The sequence below is a fragment of the Canis lupus genome, chromosome 29 (assembly GCF_011100685.1).
Source record: "Canis lupus familiaris isolate Mischka breed German Shepherd chromosome 29, alternate assembly UU_Cfam_GSD_1.0, whole genome shotgun sequence".
In the NCBI taxonomy this organism is placed as follows: Eukaryota; Metazoa; Chordata; class Mammalia; order Carnivora; family Canidae; genus Canis; species Canis lupus.
In genome coordinates this window covers 13,755,304-13,778,493 of record NC_049250.1, presented here as the reverse complement: position 1 = coordinate 13,778,493, position 23,190 = coordinate 13,755,304, and the positions used below count along the sequence as shown (strand labels likewise).

At 33.7% G+C, this 23,190-nt stretch overlaps 1 protein-coding gene across 10 annotated transcripts in view; it reads right to left on the bottom strand.

Moving 5' to 3' along the window:
• Positions 1-2,524: 2,524 nt before the first annotated feature.
• The window catches only part of YTHDF3 (YTH N6-methyladenosine RNA binding protein 3), a 40,162-nt gene continuing 19,496 nt past the window's right edge, over positions 2,525-23,190 (bottom strand). For all 10 annotated transcript variants that reach the window (XM_038579389.1, XM_038579392.1, XM_038579393.1 and 7 more), the window contains one exon: positions 2,525-5,635. In XM_038579389.1, coding sequence (XP_038435317.1) covers positions 5,612-5,635 — 24 coding nt within the window. In that variant the 3' untranslated portion in view covers positions 2,525-5,611. The remainder of the gene's footprint in view (positions 5,636-23,190) is intronic.

Genomic DNA, 23,190 nt, shown 5'->3' with positions numbered 1-23,190 from the left:
TTGATGAAATCTAGGCTTGGATCTAGTTAGTGGACCCAGAATTCAAGGACAGGTCTGTGGGCCTCCAAAGTCCATGCTCTTTGCCAAAATATTATGCAGCAGCCTCAGTATTTCAAAAGATTCCAAACTATTTAAATCATCTTTTTTTTTTTTTTTTTTAAGGAAAGAACCACTGTAACCTGTTTAGCTCCTAACTCAGGGCTTTCAACCCAGCCAAATTTCAATTTGTTCAGATTTGAACATCTGTTCTTACCTATGCACATAAGATCAAGATATTTTGCCATCATCTAAATCTCCTTTATTAATACATCTTCTCCAATCTGTTTGTTAAAATTCTCACTCTATACACATATGTAGAACTCGGAGAGTTGGTATGAGTCTCCGTTAGAATTCCTCCAATGCACAACTGTTCTGTTGAAAAAAGGAGAAAGGGGAAAAAGCTCTAAAAAGATACAAGCAAAAAGGAAAATATTGTCACAGCCTGCCGGGATGAGGCTAAGTAATAATAAGACATATTCTTATATTTCTCTTCAAAAATACAAGGATAAGGGGAGTACAACTGCCCATTCAAGTGTGGGCTGTGATTCTTTAGCACAGTACAGCAAGGAGGAAAAGAGTGGCTTTGCAATGGAGAAACCCAAGACTACCTGAGCCAGGTGACCAAGGTCAACATCAACAAGCATATGCTGGGGCTATGCATATTTGATATGATATAATGGAAATTGTAATTTCCCTATTAGGTGCTCCTTCCCAAAACTCATAACCTCAGTCTAATCCTAAGAAAATCACAAGATAAAATTCCAGAGAAACATTCTACAAAATATCTCACCAGTACTTCATACTGTCAAGATCATCAAAAACAAGTCTGAGAAACCACCACAGCCAAGAGGACATGGCAATTTAAAAAGTCATGTGCTATATGCTTGATAGCATCCTGGACTAGAAAATGGACATTACTCAAAAGTGTGATAATAATGTATCATCAAAACTGGCCTATTAATTGTAACAAATGTACCATACTAATGTAAGATTTTAATAGGAAAAGCTGGGTGCAAGGTATATGAGAGCTCTGTACCATCATCCCAATTTTTTGTGAAACTATTCTATATAGTGTTATTAAAAAATCTATAAGGATAATGTAAAATGGCAGTATAATGAAAAAACAAAACTCTTGGATTTCTTTGGAACTCATTCTCGTCTCTTTTAAACAATACTACGGCAAAGATGGGGGATTCCATACCGCTGAACTTTAAAATTCACAGAAGGGAAGCAGTGGTCATATTTCTATCAAACATCATGAATAAAATCTAATTTGGGGTACTCATTACTTATATTCTGAAAATAAAGGATGACTATCAAAAAATTATATTGGTTTCCAAACATCTTCAAAAGATCCTAACACTCACCATTGCTAGAATTAAGTTATAGCCTACAAAGTTACTTAAATCATCAGTTATAAAACTTCAGAATTGCAAAGAACCTTGGATGCATTCTACACCAATCTCTTGGTAAGTGCACTAAAACAGAAAATTTGCTCAATCTGCCACTTAGAAGTAACTCAAAGTCTGGTCTTTTAACTTTCAATTCAAAGAAGTTCCCCTATTCGATAATTCCATTCTGATTACAGATAGGTCAGATAGAGCCAATAATGTTCTTAAATGACATTCAAATATCTACATCCCTGTGTTCTATGTAAGGGGTATTCTTTTGATGAGCAAGGGGGTGGCAGGGATGAGGAAGCCATCAGTGTTATGAATTTCACACTTCTATCTTCTTTTCATCCTAAGTTTTACAAAAAGCTTTTCATTTACATTTAGTCCAATGCTCTACATGTAACTCAAATTACAAAACAAATTCTGAACTTAGTGCAGTATTTATAAACAAATATAAATATGCTGATGAGATGCAAACCCTCCCTTTAGGAAATGACCAGTAAAAAGGAGGTTTTTGACGCTGCCAGTGTGGGACACCTGGGGTGATTCTGTAAAACCGTGCCCTAACCACATGCCAACAATGCCGTATGCATCTGGAAAGTTTTGACAGCACAAAACTAAACTCTGATTTCCCCTGTCAGAACAAGTACCTTAGATAAAGAGCCCAGCCAAGAATCAATGCACCAACCAGATTCATCACGATCTACATAAGCTCTATCTATCCCAAAGGATAAAATACAGACTGTTAGAAAAGCATTCCTTGGTACCAAGATCGGAGGATTAGGGTTATTAGACAGCTGGTACCACCACTTCCTCCTATTACATGAAAACAAATAGGCCTCTTTCTCTTTTGCTCTAAGTTTAGTATTAAGAGCATGTAATTCAATAAGCTCACTGGGGCGGGTAAAGATTAGGATAAACTCTCTTTAATTCCCCCCACTTAATTTAAATGGCCAACTAAAACAAGCAATACAATCTATTTGTATTCGAGAGAAACGTCAATCAGGAAATCCGTAATAGGACAGACAGAAATATTAGATTTTCTGGCAGGCAATACATATTTTTGAAGATAAAATGGAAAAAAACACAGATATGAGTGAACAATTTTTATTGAAACCCTCAAAGATTAAAGAGGACCAAATGGTGAGTTTGGGTACCATAACAGAAAATCTCACCTAACTGTACCATCATTCACAGGAATGAACAAACCCAAACACGACAAAATTCAAATTCTCATGTAATTGCTACAAGTGAATGTAAATGAACTAATCATTTTATCATAACCTTTCTTTAATCATACGAAAAAGAAGGGAATTTACATGGCATAACAAAAGATATGCAAAACTTAATGAAAACACAATTCTCTTAAATTTTTCAAACTTATTTTTATAGGATGCAGAATGCACTTGAAATGATTAAATGACGTAAGCTGACTCTTTTTTATTGCAAACTGTTTTAACATCAGCTTAACCCCCATGCATGGTATTCAAAAAGAACACAGCTTTTGAATTAGAAAGATCACTCGAGTTAAAATGAGGAATTAAGTACTGAAATTAGGAAAAGGCTGGGGTTTCTTCTGAAAGAAATCTTCAAGTACCAATATGTATAGAGAAAGAATACTAATTTTGGTTACATTTTCCCCCTTACTGTTAAATATACAAACTATAATACCTTTCAAAATAAAATACCCACATAAGATAACTTTAATAAGAAACATTCAAACCAGATCTTGGAAAAATATTAAGCAAGAAATTTACTGGGCCAGTAATGTCTTAATTTGTGATTATTCCAACATGTGATGATATGTCTCCTGCTGCAGAGCCCAGGTTCTCTCCCTTTTGGTCCCAAAGTTAAGAAATATTTAGTTAGTTGTGCTATTGAGACAATCTGCAATAATTTCACTTAGAGAAAAAACTTTTTGCCATACATTTACAGACCAAAGAGGAAGAGAAGGTAGGTGCTCTGAAGAAAAATTAAACGAGAAAAAAATTACCAATTTTGAAAAGATAAAGGTTTTTGTGTTTTTTTCTTCCCAAAGGAATGCTGCACCCATTTCACTTAATAGAAATCCAGGTTAAAGGCACTGGGATGTACTCCTCACCATGAATAGACTACTCAATTACATCTAACATTGGAGTCTGCTACTGCAATCAGCCTGCTTGCTGAGTGAGTGACACTTCTTACATAGAAACCTAATGTAAATTAAACAAGTTTGAATCCACTTATAGTGTAACTAGTTTTATAAAAATATTCAGAGTTGCTAATAAAGCACCAAGAAAAAGAGAACCTCAGAGAGAGGACTCAGACCCTTCCTACAAGGTCACCCCTTTACAGTTTTGTCTAATAGGACCTCCAGAGTGACAAGAGTCATCTTTGACATGTCCTACCTATATAATCTCAGGGATATAGAACATTGCGATGGTGACTATATACCCAAATGCCAATTTTCATTATAAATAGTTAAGAGACATGTTACAAGATTTCATGGCTTACTCGTAAAAAGGTAAAATAGGTGCAATTTTCCTTTAAGAAAGTCTTTATTCTGTAATATACCATCAACATTTTGATGTTCCCTTCAGTAAACACTGATATAACTACACTGGGACTACCAAAGAACTGTGAAGTAGCTACGATTATCGACAAATACTGTACCTTTTTTTCCACTTGAATACAGTATTTGTACATTTAAGAAAACATTGTACAAAAAAATTATATAAATGAAAGCCTCAAAGAAATATCTGTCACTAAATTTTTGAATTGAAGTGACCAAAGACCATAGTAAATGAAAACATTTCTAAACATGATGTAAACATAAATGGAGTAATGCAAAACATCAAGGTATTCACATCTACTATATTGCTATTTTCACCCTTAATGTATCTTTCTACATAGTCTTCTCCTTTTGGAACAGTAATATAAGGGGCAGTACATTATCTTCATAACCTTATGCCATCAAATCAGTTAATACAGATGCTTGACACATTTAATTATACAAAATCAATTTGTTTCAAGTTACAAAATTAATGTTGATATGTAATTAATGAAAAAAATAAGATGTTAAAAAGATAACTATAAGAATACCCAGATATATGCTGTATTCCCATTTATATAGATCTGATCAATAAAACATCAACACATTCACTTAGATACTGATTTAATCCATGGATCAAGGCCATATTTTCAAAGTATTTTAAGGATGCCAGGACACTGCAAAAGCTGGAGAAAAGAGTTGAGGAACAGTATATGCTTGCTAAACAAGAACTATGTTTATTTAGCTAGTGAATACCTAGAGTAATAAATTTTTACTTCATGATAGCAATCAGGCTCGCAAACACCCAGAAATAGGAATTAAGGGTTTTAAATGTAGTTATAAAGGTCATAAAAAGTCTGATTAGACTGAGGTACATTTACTCAAAATTTTGAGATTCATTAAGTGGTAGCAAACAAAATAATTCCTCAGACAAATGCACATTTTTCAGTATACATATTATTGGGGGAAGGAGGGGAGAAGAATGTGCATTAATTGGTGAAATCCACCAAGCTGCATATCAATATTCTGTTACACCAAACAGTTTGAAGACAAGGGAAATGTTCTAATATAATTTCAGATTATGTTTCATTTGGCTAAAATAGAGCTTAAGGTTGCTTTGCCATATTAAAAGTTTACTACAATAATTTTTCACATAAACATTTAGACTTGAACTCCAGGACTAAATATGGCATGATTATTTTGCTTTTAATCTGTCAAATAGCTAAAAATTGACAATTTAAAAACTACAACAAAGAAAAAGTTGAAGCAGTGTGACTCTTACATCATTGAACCACTTCTAATGGTTAACTGTTAGTATTTAACAAATTCAAAGAGTTAATGAATCCTTGCATTCATTCAGTCTTCTGTGCCTTAGCTAGGATGCATAATTACAAAAGACAGCAGATACTGGTAAAAGCTTCAGGACAGAAAGTGCTTGACGAAGTTACAGTTCTCAAGTGTGTTTGGTGAGAGTATAAGGGCAGATGCGCTGATGAAAACCATTACAAGAAGAGTCAATTCTGTGTTAGAGTTCAAAGATGTCACCTTAAGCAGAAAAAAAGCTTTAATAACGTCTTCTTTGACTTATTAGGCATTTCCAGAGTCTACATCATTAGTGTTGTAATTCTAACAGGACATCTTCATATGGTTATTGTTTGTTTCTATTTCTCTCCTGAAAGAAAAACACAAAGAATTTTTAATAAAATATTATCATTATTTAAAAATTATATTTGTACTATAATGCAAACCATCTTCATAAAAAGTTCTTTAAATACTAATTTGAGTAATTAAAAAAGATTTACTACTACCTGTAAACACCATAGAGGGATGATTACACAAAACATTTTAAAATAAAGAAATCCAAACACAAAGACCTATTTCAGGAGAGTATGGCCCTCTCCACAGCCCTACCTTCCCATGAGATTTTGTTTAAGGTGAGACTATGAATGTCTCTTTAGTCCTTTCAATCAGTTTTTAATGATGAGGTATCAAATAGAAGAAAAGGCCTCTGTAAGCAATTTGAAAACTACTGGCTAGGTAGGGTTAGGAGGAAAGGAAAAGAGTTGTACTAAATTGCATTAAAGTTGTATTACATTAAGATTCTAGTGTTAATTACAAAATATTTTGAATCACAAACTTCTATACCATATTCTCACATTCATATTATAACTTTTTCAATCCCTTGAACCAAAGTTAACCTGAGTGTTGTTTTCACCATGTTTATTAACCAAATATTCATCTATATTATTTCTGTCTGTGAAAAAATGATGACCAGCATTGGGCATGCCTATCAAAGAAATACATCATGTGAGTTAGTTTGCAACATCTTATTTTAATTTGTAACTCCGTTCTCAAATTTTAGCAAGCATCAGAATCACAGGGAAAACTTATGGAAACACAGACCACCCGGCCCCAAATGTTTCATGAAGCTGAACCTGTAAGTCTGTATTGCTAACAAGTTCAAAGGTGATCCACACACTGCTAGCCCAGAGAATATACTTTGAAAACCACCTGTGTTTAAACAAATTATGAGGCTCTTTTTGTTTACACCACGCCTACTTTATTTTTCCATGAGTAATGCATGTTCTATAATAAATATGAATATACATTGTAAATGGTCAAATTAGTTTCCCATCCTGTGACAGCATCAGACAACTGTATTTTAAATTCCAAAGAGAACTTTTTAAGTTCTTTGTTGCTAAATTCCTGTCTTTTTTATTTTAATTTACTCCTAGAACTTGGAGAACAGTATTTTATATAGAAAGCTAATAAAACAAATGCTCTGCTACAAGATAACTACAAATAAATAATTCATATACACATCAGTGGGATACTCTAAAATTAAATAAAACAAAATGAAAGCAGACACAAAGCTAGCTAATTAATCACATTTCAAAAAGATAAAAAACAAAATCCAACAACATAAGAAAAACAAAAAGAGAATTTGGTACCAGGAAGCTGTACTCTAATTTCATAAAGGCCCTAAAGCTTTTAAAAAAACCAACCTAAACATAAAATTCAGTTCTAAACTGAAAGAAATAGTTCTAAACAAATAAACATTAGAGTTTAAACAAATAAACAATAGAGTTTAAACAAATAAAAATTCTGAAGCCTGCTTTAATTAGCCAGATATAAAAAACTAGAGAAATTCATTAACTCCATGAAGAGCCCCAAAAGTACAAAAGAAAAAAAAAAAGGCTCTATTTAAGTTAAACAAAGAGAAATTTAACACAAAGGGAGATGATCAGCTGGATCAATGAGAATCGTGTTATTTTAACAGAAGTTAGAGATGCTATTTCCGTTTGAATGGTGATCAACTATGCACTTTAACTGAATCAAATTCAAAATATATAAATTACACATGTATTATAATAAATCTATGTATGTAATGCATAACTTCTAACTCAGTGGACAGAAAAAGAGGAAAATAAAAAACATCAATCCAATAGAACAGATGGTGGGGGGATAGCTTGAATGATTTAGATTTAATTAGAAAATACAAAATAAAGACAGATAAAGACAGGAGAAATACACATTTATATCAAGCATCAAAAAATATATGTTCATCAATGAAAACATAACCGTTCAGATGCTTCAAAAATCCAGTTACACATGTTTTGTAAGAAGACAAACTAAAACATAAATAAGGACACAAAGTTAAAAGTAATGAAAAGACACAGGACAACACAAACCAAATAAAAGCTGATACAACTATATTAACACCAGACAAAAATGATGGCAAAAACCATTGTTGGGAGATAAAATGGTCACTACATACTAAGTAACAGACATTTTAAAAATAAGCTGTGACAATATTAAACTAAAAAAACTTTACATTATATTAGAAGTTGTCAGAATTTTATAAAGAAAATTTGACAGGCTTCTCATTATAGCAAAAGAATTTAACACATTTCTCTAAGTAATTGGTAAAGCAGATTATTAATAAAAATACAGACTAAATATATACATAATACAGAAAACTGAGGCAATTATAGCGTATACACTGAATCACCACAAAAGTGGTGACTATACACCACAGCAGAAAGCAAATAAATCTCAATAAATACCAAAAAGTCCATGTCATGAAACATCACATTTTCTGACATCAGTTTTTGAAGCAAAACATAAACAAAACGCTTTACTCATATTTGGAAATTCTAAAAACACACTTCTAAAAGTCTTCCAAAAAATCATAATGGAAATTCAAAAATTTTACATCAGTACAATAATGAAAATGCTTAGTCTAAGCATTGAACACTTAGAAATTCACATATGCAGAATTTAAAAAAAAATTAATGAGTTCATTATCCAACTCAGTATGTTAGGAAATAAGTAATAAGTCCCCAAAAGTAGGAGGAATGAAATATGATAGCAGCAGAAAATAATGAAACAGAAAACAAGAATGAAGAGAACCAAAGAGAATAAAAATTGGTGTTTGGGGGGAAAAGCCAGTGTTTGGAGGAAAAAAAAACCTAACAATAAAAAAATCTCTGGGAAGACTGATTTTAAAATAAGATGCATTTAATATCATGAAGACTAAAAAATAATACTATTCATGTCAATATGCAAAAAAACTTAAACTTCCCAAAAATATAATTTACCTACATACAATTTACCAAACCAAACTCCAGAATAAATAGAAAACCTGAAGAGATCTGTAATAACTAAAGAACATTAACCAACAATTAAAAATCTACCCCCTCCACAAAAATCCACCAGGCTCACTCACATGTTTTTGTTTATGTATCTATCTATGTATGCATGTATGTAATCTCTATACCCAACATGGGGCTCAAACTCAAGACCCCGAGACCAAAAGCCACATGCTCTTCCAATTGAGCCAGCCAAGAGCCCCCAGGCTTACATGGTTTTAGATGTATATTTAATTAACTGCCCTACAAATGATCACTCTAAACCTAACACCAACTATTCCAAAGACTAGAAAACAGGGGAATATTTTCTGAGTATTTTGAGGTTAGCAATACTTTGATATTAACACTGTCAAGAATGAAAAAAACTAACAGTCCAATCTCACATGTCATAAAAGGATCTCTTAGGGGCTGTTTCGCTGGTAACTAAGTGTAGAGAGGAGCAAAGGTGAGAATGGGAAGGCCAGTAAGGGCTAGCACAGTAATAATTCAGTATAATAATAATAGCCCTTAAATGGAGATAACAAATCCACAGCTAGTGAAGAGCTTGGATTCGGGATACATTTTGAAAGCAGAACCAACAATACATACTTACAGATATATTAACTAATTAGATATAGAGTAAGAAAGAGAAGGTTCAAGACCGAGTCCCATAACTGGAAGGGCAGTGGTACTATGTACATAGAGAAGGTTTGGGGCAGGCAAAGAAACAGGGGAATTACATTAGATTTGAGATGCTTATTAGACAGCTGAGAAGATGTCAAATAGGCAATTGGATATAGATAGGAGTTTGGAGATAGAAGGAAAGACCCAGGGTGGGTATACAAATTTGGAAGTCCTCAGCATAGTAAATGTCCATTAACAAAACTCAGGTCTTCCTAAAAATGGTCAATACCTTGGCTTTAAGACAACTTATGTTAACCAGATCTAGAACTGCACCTGACACTATTAATCTTAAATAAATATTTAAATATAATGAGACATCTATGGGCATGCTGTCAACTACAGACCACTAGAAATATGAGACTAAGCAATATGGAGCTATCCTAACTTTTTGTGCTATCTAAAAGGAGATACTCATTACACAGCTGACATCATAAATTACATGTACTGGTGTGTTGTTGGGAAGTTAACACAAGGAGAAAGGAAACTTGAATTATACAAACGGAGCCATGGTCCAGTAACAGCTGAAGGACTTAGTGATATGTCAGAAGAAGGCACTTTAAACATATATACTCTCTAGGGTACAAACTTTCCAAATGGACTCAGAATTCTATAATAATTGACAATTCAAATAATGTACAGTGGGACCCCTCCTTCTCTCATTTTCCATTAACAGAGCTAGGCCTCAACCTGGCAGATTCAGAGATTTGAGGGCTTTTGAGTCTCTGGTATAGGGCTTCTTTCCCACTTTGAACTGAGCAGACACTGGAGACCAAACAAATGATCCTAAGGCCCACACCCAGAACCTGGCCTGTGGAGATGCGCTCCAGGAGGTAGTTTACTTGCCAACCCATGTCTTTTTGACAGAGTATAATGGATGAGCTAAGAGTTCTCTACCTAGAAAACAAAATTTTCTTCAGTGTCCTCAGAGGGGCCAACAGCTTACCCTTAACATTACAAGTAAATAAAAAAAAAAAAAAAAATTACAAGTAAATTACTTACTTCCTTTTAATCACTGGTTGGTTTATTACTATTAGCAGTATTTCAATAACCAGACCTGAGACCAAATAAGCCACAAGGGAAAAAGCAACTATGTATCTAAGAAGCCACACCATCCAGAAAGAAAATGAGAATAAGCACTAGGAATATAAGCACAATAAAACAGAAATGCTGAAGGAGATAATGAGTACCTAGCAGGGAGGGGGGGAGGGAGAGGGGAGAGGGGGAAGAGAGAAGAGAGAGAGAGAAAAGGCAGGCAGTCACTTGGGACCGAAATGCAACAAACACCTTTTGTCTAGTTTAAAAATTTGACCTTTGAATTGAAAATTTCAGAACATGAATTAAAGGGGAAAATGGTCATTGTCTCACCTAAGGAGTAGAGTATTAAGTCCAAGAATTATCTCAAATTACAAAGCAGAAAAAAAAGAGCTGGAAATCACAGATTAAAAAATAAGAGAACTGTAGGATAGATCTAAGACAAAAAGAATATTCTAGAAGTAGGAAAAAGAACAAATATAAGAGCTAAATAAATTAACAACAAAAAAATTTCACAAATTCTTTAATATTCTTTCCTGCATAAGGTGGGGCTTGTTTTTCCTCATCTAAAGTGTGGGGCTGGACATACTGACTTGCTTCTAAGACAGTATGAAAAGAGAGAAAAGGGATATTTACATTAGAAAAACAGACACAACCTTAACGAAGTAATCAAAATTAATATCACAAGTAGTAAGTCACATATAATCAGATGAGAAGGACACACCACTTATGCAGTATTCTTCCCATAACGCAATCTAATCATGAGAAAGCATTAGGCAAACTGACACTGAAAGACACCTTGTAAAATATCTGACCAACAGTCTTCAAAAATATTAAAGCCACGAGAGACAGAGAACTGTCATAGCTTAAAGACTATTAAGACATAAAAAGAAAATCTAAAACCTGTTTTCCAGATCTTGAACAGAAAAGGGCATTTGTGAGAAAAGAGGGAAAATCTGGAAAAATGTCTGAGGTTAACAGTACTGTACCAATGTTAATATCTTAGTTTGGATAGACATGATTATGTAACACAGCAATAATTAGGAAAAACTAGCTATACGGAGACATCCTGTATTATCTTTGCAACATTTATTTAAATCTAAAAATGACTTCAAAATAAAGTTTAAAAAATAATAAAAAGTTAGAAAAATACAACTTCCAAATATATTAAATATCATATTGCCACAGAAATACGAAATACATAGATGTTGTACAGGGTATTGTTGATTTAATGGCTGCCCAGCTTCTCTTTTAATTGTTTATAAGTGTTAAATTCTCCAAAGTTAAAACCAGTAAATTATTTTTTTTAAAAAAAGGGGAGATACACATTTCAAAAAAAGACAAAATTATAGATGAAGAATGACTACAGCTAAAATATATAATAGATTTAATTCCTCAGGAAAATTAATCACTTACCAGGAATAAAATCTACTCAGATTGGCTTACCCAACTGAAAAATTTCACACTAGAGAGTAGAACAAGGACAGTAACAGATGGATAAAACCCCCAGCTGTTCAAAAGCCTGTACATTTGTCCAGATCCATTAAAGTGCTTTAATACTGAGATAAGCTTCTGACCCTCACTGTCCCAAAAACATGACCAGTCATTTTGCATTAAGAAAGCAAAAGACAAAGTATTTTACAGTGCAGATTTGGTCTGTTTCTTTTATATTCAAAAATTTTAAAAAATCATCAAGGGAAAGGACGATGATTATTTGGGAAATGAACTGTTCAATTTTTTTAAACTTACATTTCCATGTAAGTGAGACTTAACATTATTGTTCCTCTGCATGACCACACTATAAAAAAAAAAAAAAAAAATGCTTCAAAAGATTCCAGTCCCCAAGTTTGCATTTATAAGTAAGTATTTCGGGCTTGAAAAAAAGTAGATGCAGTCTGATAATTTATAAATAATTCATCTGTACCAATCAAAGATCAAGTAATCTCAAAGTGTACTACAGAACAGAATTAAGTTCAAAGAGTGAAAAATGGTGGAGAATAGTCATAATATATGTTAGCTTATGCCCAAATAAGAGTAAGAACATGATTTTAAGAAGTCTTAGAATTTAGGATTAATTCATGTTTTGAGCTGTGATTTGATTTCAGCAAAATAACATCACTCATCACACTATAAACTTGTTTATGTGTATCCTTATTTTGGTTTTAGAGTTTCCACTTAATTTCACATCTAAGTCACACTATATGAAAAATAAAATCTTGCACAAAAATGAAACATAAAGATCAAAAAGAAAATGGTCTCAATTTTTAACAGACAATGTGACTATTAGGCAGAAAATCCTATTTGAACTACTAGAACAGATAAATTTATGAAAGTCACGGGATACAAGATATTTCTATAAGCTAGCAACAAACTGAAAAAACTTAAATTACATTTACAATATAGCATTAAAGAATATAAAATACTAAAAAAGATAAAAAATACATATATTACATACTTAGAATTCATCAAGAGACATAAAGATCCCCAATACTGAAAAACATCTAACTTCACCAGGAGAAATTAAATGTCTGTCCAAGTAGATTGAGGTACACAAAGGAAAGGCTATATATCTTTAGTGGCTCAATGGTAACCTTTAATATTTATCTGTTGACTGAATAAAGGAATCACACAGTTAAGTAACATACAGGATCTAAATTTATGGTAATATAGGTTGACCAGAATACAAGATACATGCTAGTTTTCTCACATAAAAAGGCTGATCTGAGGATGCAGGAACAGAGGCTCTTAAAGCCACACAAAGGAATCCATATGCAATTCTATTTTGGATCAATTTTGGTCTATTTACAGTAAAATGAAAATAATAAAATTACTACATTCAGACTTTTTTTTTTTATATTTTATTTATTTATTCATGAGAGACACAGAGAAAGAGAGACAGAGACACAGGCAGAGGGAGAAACAGGCTCCCTGCAGGAAGTCTGACACAGGATTCGATTCCAGGTCTCCAGGATCACGCCCTGGGCTGAAGGCCATGCTAAACTACTGAGCCACGCGGGCTGCCCACAGACTTTCATTCACAAGTGGAATTGCTCACTAGTAGCTTTTTTACTTCTTAGTTCTTTTATCATATATTCTATATTTTCTCATTTCCTTATTTCAAATGCAAAAACACACCAGCACTCAATGTATAATGTGTAAGAGTTGAAATATCTGTCAATAAGTTCACAAAGTTTTCTGCCAAGAAACAGTAAAGTCAGTTACGCTCAGAAATTAGAGTACAATGTAAGTAAATTTCTAAATTAAGAAACGGCACATCAAAATTTTAAAATAAATTACTAAGTAAACAGGAAAGATAATTCAACAATTAAAGTTACTTCCTGAGGGGCAGCTCCAGTGGCTCAGCAGTTTAGCGCCGCCTTCAGCCCAGGACATGACCTGGAAGACCTGGGATTGAGTCCGGGATCAAGTCCCACATTCGGCTGCCTGCAAGGAGCCTGCTTCTCCCTCTGCCTGTATCTCTGCCTCTCTTTCTATGTCTCTCATGAATAAATAAATAAAATCTTTAAAAAAAAAAAAGGAAAAAAAAGTTACTTCCTGAAACTTAAAAAAGATTTCATATTAACACAAATACGTATGTTCCTGTAGTAATTGTTTATTTGCTGCTTAGGAAAAATAAGTAACTGAAATACCATTAAATTTAATGATGACTGTTCATACCACAGCAGGTATGGATAAAGTATCTCTGAAAGTTCTGTAATTAATCCAGTAAACTATAGACAGTTCATTTACTAAACTTGTAAATTCCTTATCATCATTGGAACAAAATACAGCCATTTTTACTCTACTATGGGGCAACAATATTAAATTTAAATATAAATATTTAAATATTAAAAATATTAAATTTTTTTCTGAGAAAAAAATAAAAAAAATCAGTATTATAAAACGTTAAAGCACCTCTTTTCCCACCTCTGGCTTACAAAGAATATTTACCAAGTTCAAAATAATCTTACTACAATTAAAACTGTATCATCTTTTCTTTAAATGATTTCATCTGGGGATCCCTGGATGGCTCAGCAGTTTAGCGCCTGCCTTCAGCCCAGGGCGTAACCCTGGAGACCTGGGATTGAGTCCCACATCAGGCTCCCTGCATGGAGCCTGCTTCTCCCTCTGCCTGTGTCTCTGCCAATAAAATCTTTAAAAAAATAAAAATAAAAAATATATGGTTTCATCTTAAATATTTAAAAGATCACTCAATGTTTTATCAGAAAACATGTCACTTAAATACGCAATATAAAAGTTTATAGAATCAGCACACCTGGCTGGCTTAGTCAGTAGAATATGCAACTCTTACTCTGAGGGTCATGAATTCAAGTCCCATGGTGGGTGTGGAGCCTACCTAAAATTTACTGAAAGGTAGTAGTCAAGCACAGACTTCGACTCATTCCTGATTCTAAGAACTAATTATAACTTGATTAATGGGAACGCATAAAACTAAATGCTCTACTTGAAAAAAAGAAATATAGGAAGAACTGTTAGGGAAATGCTTACTGTTATCACAGGTATAGTTATTGTTAAAATGACTTCTTGTATATTAACAAAAACCTGGTTACTCAGAGACAGACCTATCATCTCACCTCAGAATCAAAATTATTCCAATTAGAAAAATACTGTATGAGGCACTGAAATTTACTTTCAAAATACCTAATAATATAAAATAGTATATGACTAAAATGCATAGAAGATTCTAGAAATTAAAGCTGTTTAGGGATCCCTGGGTGGCGCAGTGGTTTGGCGCCTGCCTTTGGCCCAGGGCACGATCCTGGAGACCCGGGATCGAATCCCACGTCAGGCTCCCGGTGCATGGAGCCTGCTTCTCCCTCTGCCTGTGTCTCTGCCTCTCTCTCTCTCTCTCTCTGTGACTATCATAAATAAATAAAAATTAAAAAAAAAAAAGCTGTTTAATGCAGCTAATTATAATTATTATAATTATGCCTTAATTCTACATAAAATGCAGGTTTTCATCTCTTTCTGAGAGAATAGGTAAATGCCATATTTCGGAAATTCATTTCAATGTTATAGGCAATTAAAAACTCTTATTTTTATGGGGAAATAAAAGTTATTAAACAAAAAATTTCACTTGAGATTATATTCCCTGATCACTAAAGATTTATAAGAATGAAAGAAACAGTAGGATCTAAATGACTCACATTCAAATACAACAAAAGTAAAATTTCAATGAAAGGATTACCTAAATAGTCAAAAGTAAATTTTGCTGTGTAGATTACTTGAATTTATCTGTACACATATACTCAGAACATTATTAGTTCTTTCCTTTCCTTTATTTTACAATTAAACTAGCTTTATCATTAGTAGTAGTATATACAGGGACACCTGGGTGGCTCAGGGTTTGAGCGCTGGCCTTTGGCCCAGGGTGTGATCCTGGAGCCCTGGGATCGAGTCCCATATCAGGCTCCCTGCATGGGACCTGCTTCTCTCTCTGCCTATATCTCTGCCTCTGTGTGTGTGTGTCTCTCGTGAATAAATAAAATCTTTACCAAAAAAAAAAAAAAGTAGTATATACAAATAGCAGGTTGAAGTACAAAGTAAGCTCTAATATCTACCACTAGCCCTTTCTGTTTTAAGTTCCTCCTAATGGGTTGCCACAATAATGGTAAGTAGCAAACTAATATATAAATTCCTTGTTTTTTCAGCGATCCCTGGGTGGCGCAGCGGTTTAGCGCCTGCCTTTGGCCCAGGGCGCGATCCTGGAGACCCGGGATCGAATCCCACATCGGGCTCCCGGTGCATGGAGCCTGCTTCTCCCTCTGCCTGTGTCTCTGCCTCTCTCTCTCTCTCTCTGTATGACTATCATAAATAAAAAAAAAAAAAAAAAAAAAAAAAAAAAAAATTCCTTGTTTTTTCAATGGAGACACTATTGATACCCATTGTATGAGTAACTTATCACAGTGGATGGGTATGTTATATTCTCCTTCTCTTCTCCCTCCTTAGGCTAGAAGCCACACTATTTCTAGTTTTAGTGACTAACTTTATAACTTTAAATAATATGCTAAGATATATCAACTCCTTGATATATCATTTTTAACAATTAATTATGTTACCTTATGCTACTTCATAATTATGAGAAAAATACTGCATTTGTTTATCCTTCCTCAAATCTTTCCTTCCCAGTCCATCTCATGACATTTTAACTATTCATTAAATCTCTTACATACTACTGTCCATTTCTACAGATGAAAAAACCAAAAGGCAGCATTATGTAACTTGAATGATCAAGTACATAGATCCTAATTTTGGTACAGCAATTTAAACCAATAAATAATCAATGGCATTCAAACTTTCCAAAAGAAAGAGATTCATCAAAGCATTTACTCATTTAACAAATATTTAATCTCCTACTATGTGCCAATCATTTAAGCGCTAGAGATTCAGCACAGAACAAAGCAAGCCCTGCTCTCACAGAGCTTATGTTCCAATAAGAACATGATTAGCCAAAAATTTTATTTTCTTTTAGCTTCCTTCAATTCTCCAAGGTCAGTGCTTCTGGTCAGCCTTTCCTATGGCTTCAAAGACCATAGTGCCAATTTAGAAGACTAAGTGGAGATACTTTTAGTCCTGAGATATACCACATAAAATGAAGATCTATCTGATGCAGAGTCCCTGTTAAAAGATATTTTTTCCAATATAACCAGTTACCAGGTGTTACCCTTTTCCATTCTCCTGAAAAACTTCTTCAGGTTACTTTCTTCATGAAGGATATGCAGCTACTCTTGCACACCTGAAATCTTTATTTTGCATTCCCCCTTCAATAATATAATATGACACTTACCTTTAAGAATATAATTCTATATACCCTACTCCCCTCCACTCTGAAATAAGATTTTCCGTGTGAGTATCCAGAATTGTAGATGGAAAAATTCTTGAGGCTAACCTGATTCTCCTTTGTCTGTAGTAGGTAATTTGTCTTTTGCTCAGGAAACAAGATTTTCTCTTTATCCTGCCTTTAGTTCAATTTGAAATAATCCTGCTAGTCACTTGGCTTGAGCCTATTCCTTCTGAAAACATGTATCTTTTGGCCCTAGCCATTTTTCTCTAATCATTCTTCCCTTTGATTTTTTCCTATACTCTTCCTCTTTCCATTGCTTCCTTCAAAACCTTTTATATATATTCTTCATCTCTATCACTTTACATTTGGAAATTTCTTTGACTTGAAATTCCAAATCAGTTGATTTAAAACATCAACATTTGATTATCTGCTTGCTCAATGATTTTTTTTTTTTTATTTTGGCACTCGTGTTTCGCATTTCCAAGAACATTTTCTTGTGTTCTTTTGTTTTTACATACAAATCTTCCCTAACAACAAATTAAATTTTGTTTTATATTTTAAATTATCTTCTCCCTAAATTCTTCTAGTGAGTATGTCTTGGCTATTGTCATTAAGTTTGATTTAATCAAATATATCAAAAGTATGTGTTCAAATCTAAGAATGACCAACTAGGCAAATACTATGATTTTTTTAAAGAGTTTATTTATTTATTAGAGACAGAGAGAGACAGAGAGACAGAGAGGCAGAGACAGAGCAGAGGGAGAAGCAGACATGGGAACCCAAGGTGGGACTCAATCCCGGGATCATGCCCTGAACTAAAGGCAAATGCTCAACCGCTGAGCCACCCAGGCATCCCAGCAAATACTATGATTACTAGCATGGATGTGTCTTCCAGTTTTAAATCTGGGTGGCGCAGCGGTTTAGCGCCTGCCTTTGGCCCAGGGTGTGATCCTGGAGACCCGGGATCGAATCCCACATCGGGCTCCCAGTGCATGGAGCCTGTTTCTCCCTCTGCCTATGTCTCTGCCTCTCTCTCTCTCTCTCTGTGACTATCATAAATAAATAAAAATAAATAAATAAATAAATAAATAAATCTCACCAATATCTCTTAATCTAAAAGAGAGAGCATGACTCTCTACATATTATATAACCTGATAGGATGTCTAGCACTTTTCCATCCATTGGGTGTTTTACTAGCAAGGTAACCTGGGGACTTCCTCCATTGTCAAAATAATCAGAAGAAGGAAAAAAAAAAAGTCAAAGACCCAGTGATGAGAAGATGGAATTAGCTTCTTGGCATCCTTGTCTTCTATCACAAACAGGCCTAAGAATTTAAAGAAAATCATGAACAAAAAAGAAGAAAATCATGAACACACTAAGAGAAATGAAAGTTACAGTAACCAGAGACTCAAATATAAAATTTAAAACTAAAAACTCCATGAAAAAACCATAGGAAAAAAATCTTCCCAAACCAGAGAAAGGCAAGTATTTGCAGTCAGATCAGTATAAGCCTTCTAAAATTGATTACTATTTAAAATCGTTAAAAAAAGAAAAAATTAAACAAATAGTAAAGAAAAGAACTATGATATATGGAACTTCCTCTCAATTGTTCAAAAAAACATACACCAAACAGGAAAGAATGTTAATAAGGTAAATTTGTATAAAAGGCATATAAATGTTTCACATATTTCTTATTCTTCCAAATAAATTAATTATTATTTCCAAATAAAAACATGAAGGAAGTAAAGATTCATGTATATTGTTGCATGCTCAATCATTCCACTGTATTACTAAGGCACCAATGTATCTTGGCTATTTTCCTGCTGATGAACATTTACATTGCCCCCAGTCTTTCTACCATTATCTTCGTTCTTGTGTATCTTCTGGGGCATTTGGGAAGTTTCTCTTAGATATATATCCAGAAAAACTAATGAATTATAAGGCATATGAAATGTATGGCTTTATAAAAGAATGCAAAACTATTTCCTACTCCTATCTGCAATTGCAGAAGAGATTTTGTTGATCTACAGTTGCTCCAATACCTGATACCATCAACTTTCTTAATTTTGCCAAATGAATGGATATAAAGCATTTTCTCATTATAGTCCTGATTTGCATTTCCCTAATTATTGTGACTATCTTTTTAAATATTTATTAGCCATATTTATTTCCTCTCCCATGAAAGGACTATATCCATCTTTTGCCCATCTTTCAATTGGGCTCATCTTTCTCTTAAACTGATTCACAGTAGTTCTTTATATATTCTTGATACTAATTTTTGGTCAGTTATATCCAACATTCTCCCAGTGCCTAACATGTCTTTCTACTTTCTTTAAAGCATCTTTTGATGAACAGATTTTTTTTTTTTTTTAATAGATTCCATGTCCAACGTAGGGCTTGAATTCACAACCCAAGAGTTGAATGCTCTACTGACTGAGCCAACCAGGTGCCCCTTGATGAACAGATTTTAATCTGGTCAAATTTTATCAATCTTTTCTTTTATAATTAGTGCCACTGTATGTCTTAAGAAACTCTACCCAAAAACTGGAAAGTATGCACCTAAGAAAATGTGACCTCCACATATCAGAAGGTTTGAAGAATTTCAGCAAAATATAAGACAGATGGAGTCAAGTTAGAAAAGAACACTGAACGATGACCTGCAAATCCTTTTACTTAAAAAAGAAAAAAGGAATAATAAGTTAAAAAAAAAAAAATCTACCAAAACACCACTAGTTTGTTCTTTTTTGATGGAATCAAGGAGAACCTATGACAGACAGACATCCTTCATCATGGGATGCCAAGAATATTTAAAAGCAGTTATGCTGGAAAGCTAAAGTGCAAGCACAAGCTTATCTAAGAGAAAATCTACAAATAAAAGTCTACACATTCCTCCTGGACAGGGGATATAACAGCACCAGGAAGAAAACAGGGCAAGTATACATAAGACTTCAAATGCTAAACAGTTAACAAACAGGGAAAACTGTTTCTTGACTTGGTGGTCTCAAACTCAAAGCAAAGTTAAATTATACATCTGCTAGCACTATGCATTGTATTGATTCTCCCTTCTTATTTACTCCTCACAGGCTGATAAATCACTCGATTGGTGAAGTCAACAATCAACATGATTCTCTTACGCCCACATGTATAGCAGGAAGAGAATGTGCAACTAACACTAAGCATTAAAAGGAAGAAAGAAAATGACAACCCTGTTTTGGAGCAAATATCTGACCTGGATGATCCTCTTCCTGGTTCAGTGATGATAGAAAAAAAAAAAAAAAAAAGTCAAAACAAGTCGTAAAATAGTATTTCACAACAAAGAATACTAATAAAACTATAATGAATCAAAGCCGCCGTATAATGAATGAAACCATCAACACAACTAAAAGGCAGACTACCGAATGGGAAAAGATATTTACAAATACAAATGACATATCATCCAAATAAGGGGTTAAAGATCTGAATGGATGTTTTCCCAAAGACAGACAGACAGATGGTCAACAGACACAAGAAAAGATGCTAAACATCACTAATCATTAGGGAAATGCAAACACAATGAAATCTCACTTCACACTTCTCAGAATGGCTAGTATCAAAATGACAAGAAATACCAAGTATTGGTGAGGATGTGGAGAAAAGAGAACTATCTCATGCAGAGTTTGTGGGAATGTAAATTGGTACAGCCACTGTGGAAAACACAATGAATGTGCTTCAAAAAATTAAAAACATAAATATCATACAATCCAGTAATTCTACTTCTGGGTATGTTTATCCAAAGAAAACAAAACACTATTTCGAAAAAAAATAGATATATATCCCTATGTTTATTATTGCAATATTTTTAACAGCCAAGATGTGCAAGCAACCCAAGTGTCCATCAATATATAAATGACTAAAAATAGATGTGGCATACACACACACACACACACAATAGAACATTACTCAGCCATAAAAAAGAAACCCGAAATCTTGCCAAATGTTACAACATGATGAATCTAGAAGGTACTATGCTAAGTGAAGTAAGTCAGACAGAGAAAGACAAATACCATATGATTTCACTCACTTATACGTGGAATCTAAAACACAACAAAACAAAAACAGACTCATAAATACAAGGAGTGGGAGAGTGGGGGGGGATGGGTGAACTGATGAGAATTAAGAGGTACAAATTTCCAGTTATAAAATAAATATATTACTGAGATCAAATGTACAGAACAGGAAATAGTCAATAATACTGTAATAACTTTGTATGGTGACAGTAACTACACTTATTGTGAATACTTTGTAATGTATATGTATCAAATCACTAAGTTGTACACCTGAAACACTGTATGTCAACGATAATTTAAAAAAAAAACCAAAAAACTATTTTGAGTCTAAATCACAGCTGCCAGAGGTTAGACATGGAGGAAGAATGTAAATACAAAGGGACAGTAAAGACAGTTTGCCTGATGAAACTACTCTGTATCCTGATAGTGGTAGTGGTTACACATATCTACAAATGTGTTAAAATTCATTAACTGTCCACCCTAAAAAAGTGAATTATACTGCATGATTAAAAAAAAAAAAAAAAAAAAAAAAGTTTTAAAAAGATGTGTACATGAATTTGTCGGAGCTTTATTTTATTTACATTCTCCAAAACCTCGAAACAACCCAGAAGTTCTTCAAAGGATGGACGGGTAAACAAACTGGTAAATCCACACAGTGGAATGATGCTTAGTAATTAAAAGGAACAAAGAATATATAAAACAACACTGATACACTGCAAAGATACATGCTAAGTGAAAGAAGCCAGTCTTAAAAGATTACACACTGTGTAATTTTGTTTATGTGACATTACGGAAAATACCTTACAGAGACAGAAAACAGATTAATCAAAGGGGGAAGAAAGCACTTAACTACAAAAAGCACCAAAAGGGAATTTACAGTTTTACTGTATGTAAATTTTTTTTTAAAAAAAAGAAGTTAAAAAGCATATGAGAGGAAGAAGTTTCTAAAAAAAATATATGAAGCAGAAATAAGCTTTAAACCATCAGCTTTGTGCTCAAATTTCAAGATGGACTCTGGATCAAGTAAAAAAAAAAAACAATCAACATGTAGGCAGGAGCTAGATGTAACAATGTAAACAAACTAATACTATCACTGAACAATTCACAACTTCCTAAATCACAAAATCAACACAAAGTAAACCAAATTAATGACATGGAAATTAAAATTTGAAAGTCTCCAAATTCAGAGAAAAATGATAAAGAACCAATGGCACTCAGAGACAAAGTTCCAACACATTTTTTGACATAACCAGAAAAAAGAAAATATAAGTAAAAACTTGGCTTATAGACAAAGATTAAGGAAAGTTATAATAGAGGTCCATATTAAATTCTACATACATGTTCATAGTCCAAGAATAATCTTTGGTGTACACAAACAGAAATAGCTATTTCCAAAGAAAGAAAATTTAGGCTGGCCTCAGACTTCTCCATAATATAAAGCCATAAATAACGTAATATAAATATAAAACTATAAATCTAAGCCTGAATAAAAAGTTTGTGACCTAAGAATTTCATATCCAGGTAAACTGTTGTTCACATAACATGGCCAAAGACATTTACTTAATCTAGAAGGACTTAATAAATATATTTATGTTATCCATAAACAAAACATACACACCAAATTATTCTTCCTAAAAAAATTGTTATATAAGATTTTTAAGGGATCCCTGGGTGGCGCAGCGGTTTGGCGCCTGCCTTTGGCCCAGGGTGCGATCCTGGAGACCCGGGATCGAATCCCACATCAGGCTCCCGGTGCATGGAGCCTGCTTCTCCCTCTGCCTGCGTCTCTGCCTCTCTCTCTCTCTCTCTCTGTGACTATCATAAAAAAAAAAAAAAAAAAAAATTAGGATTTTAAAAAAATTCTTAAACATCATCAAAAAACGGGAAGTAGGGCAGCCCGAGTGGCTCAGCGGTTTAGCGCTGCCTTCAGTCCAGGGTGTGATCCTGGAGACCCGGGATCCAGTCCACATCAGGCTTCCTGCATGGAGCCTGCTTCTCCCTCTGCTTGTGTCTCTGCCTCTCTATCTCT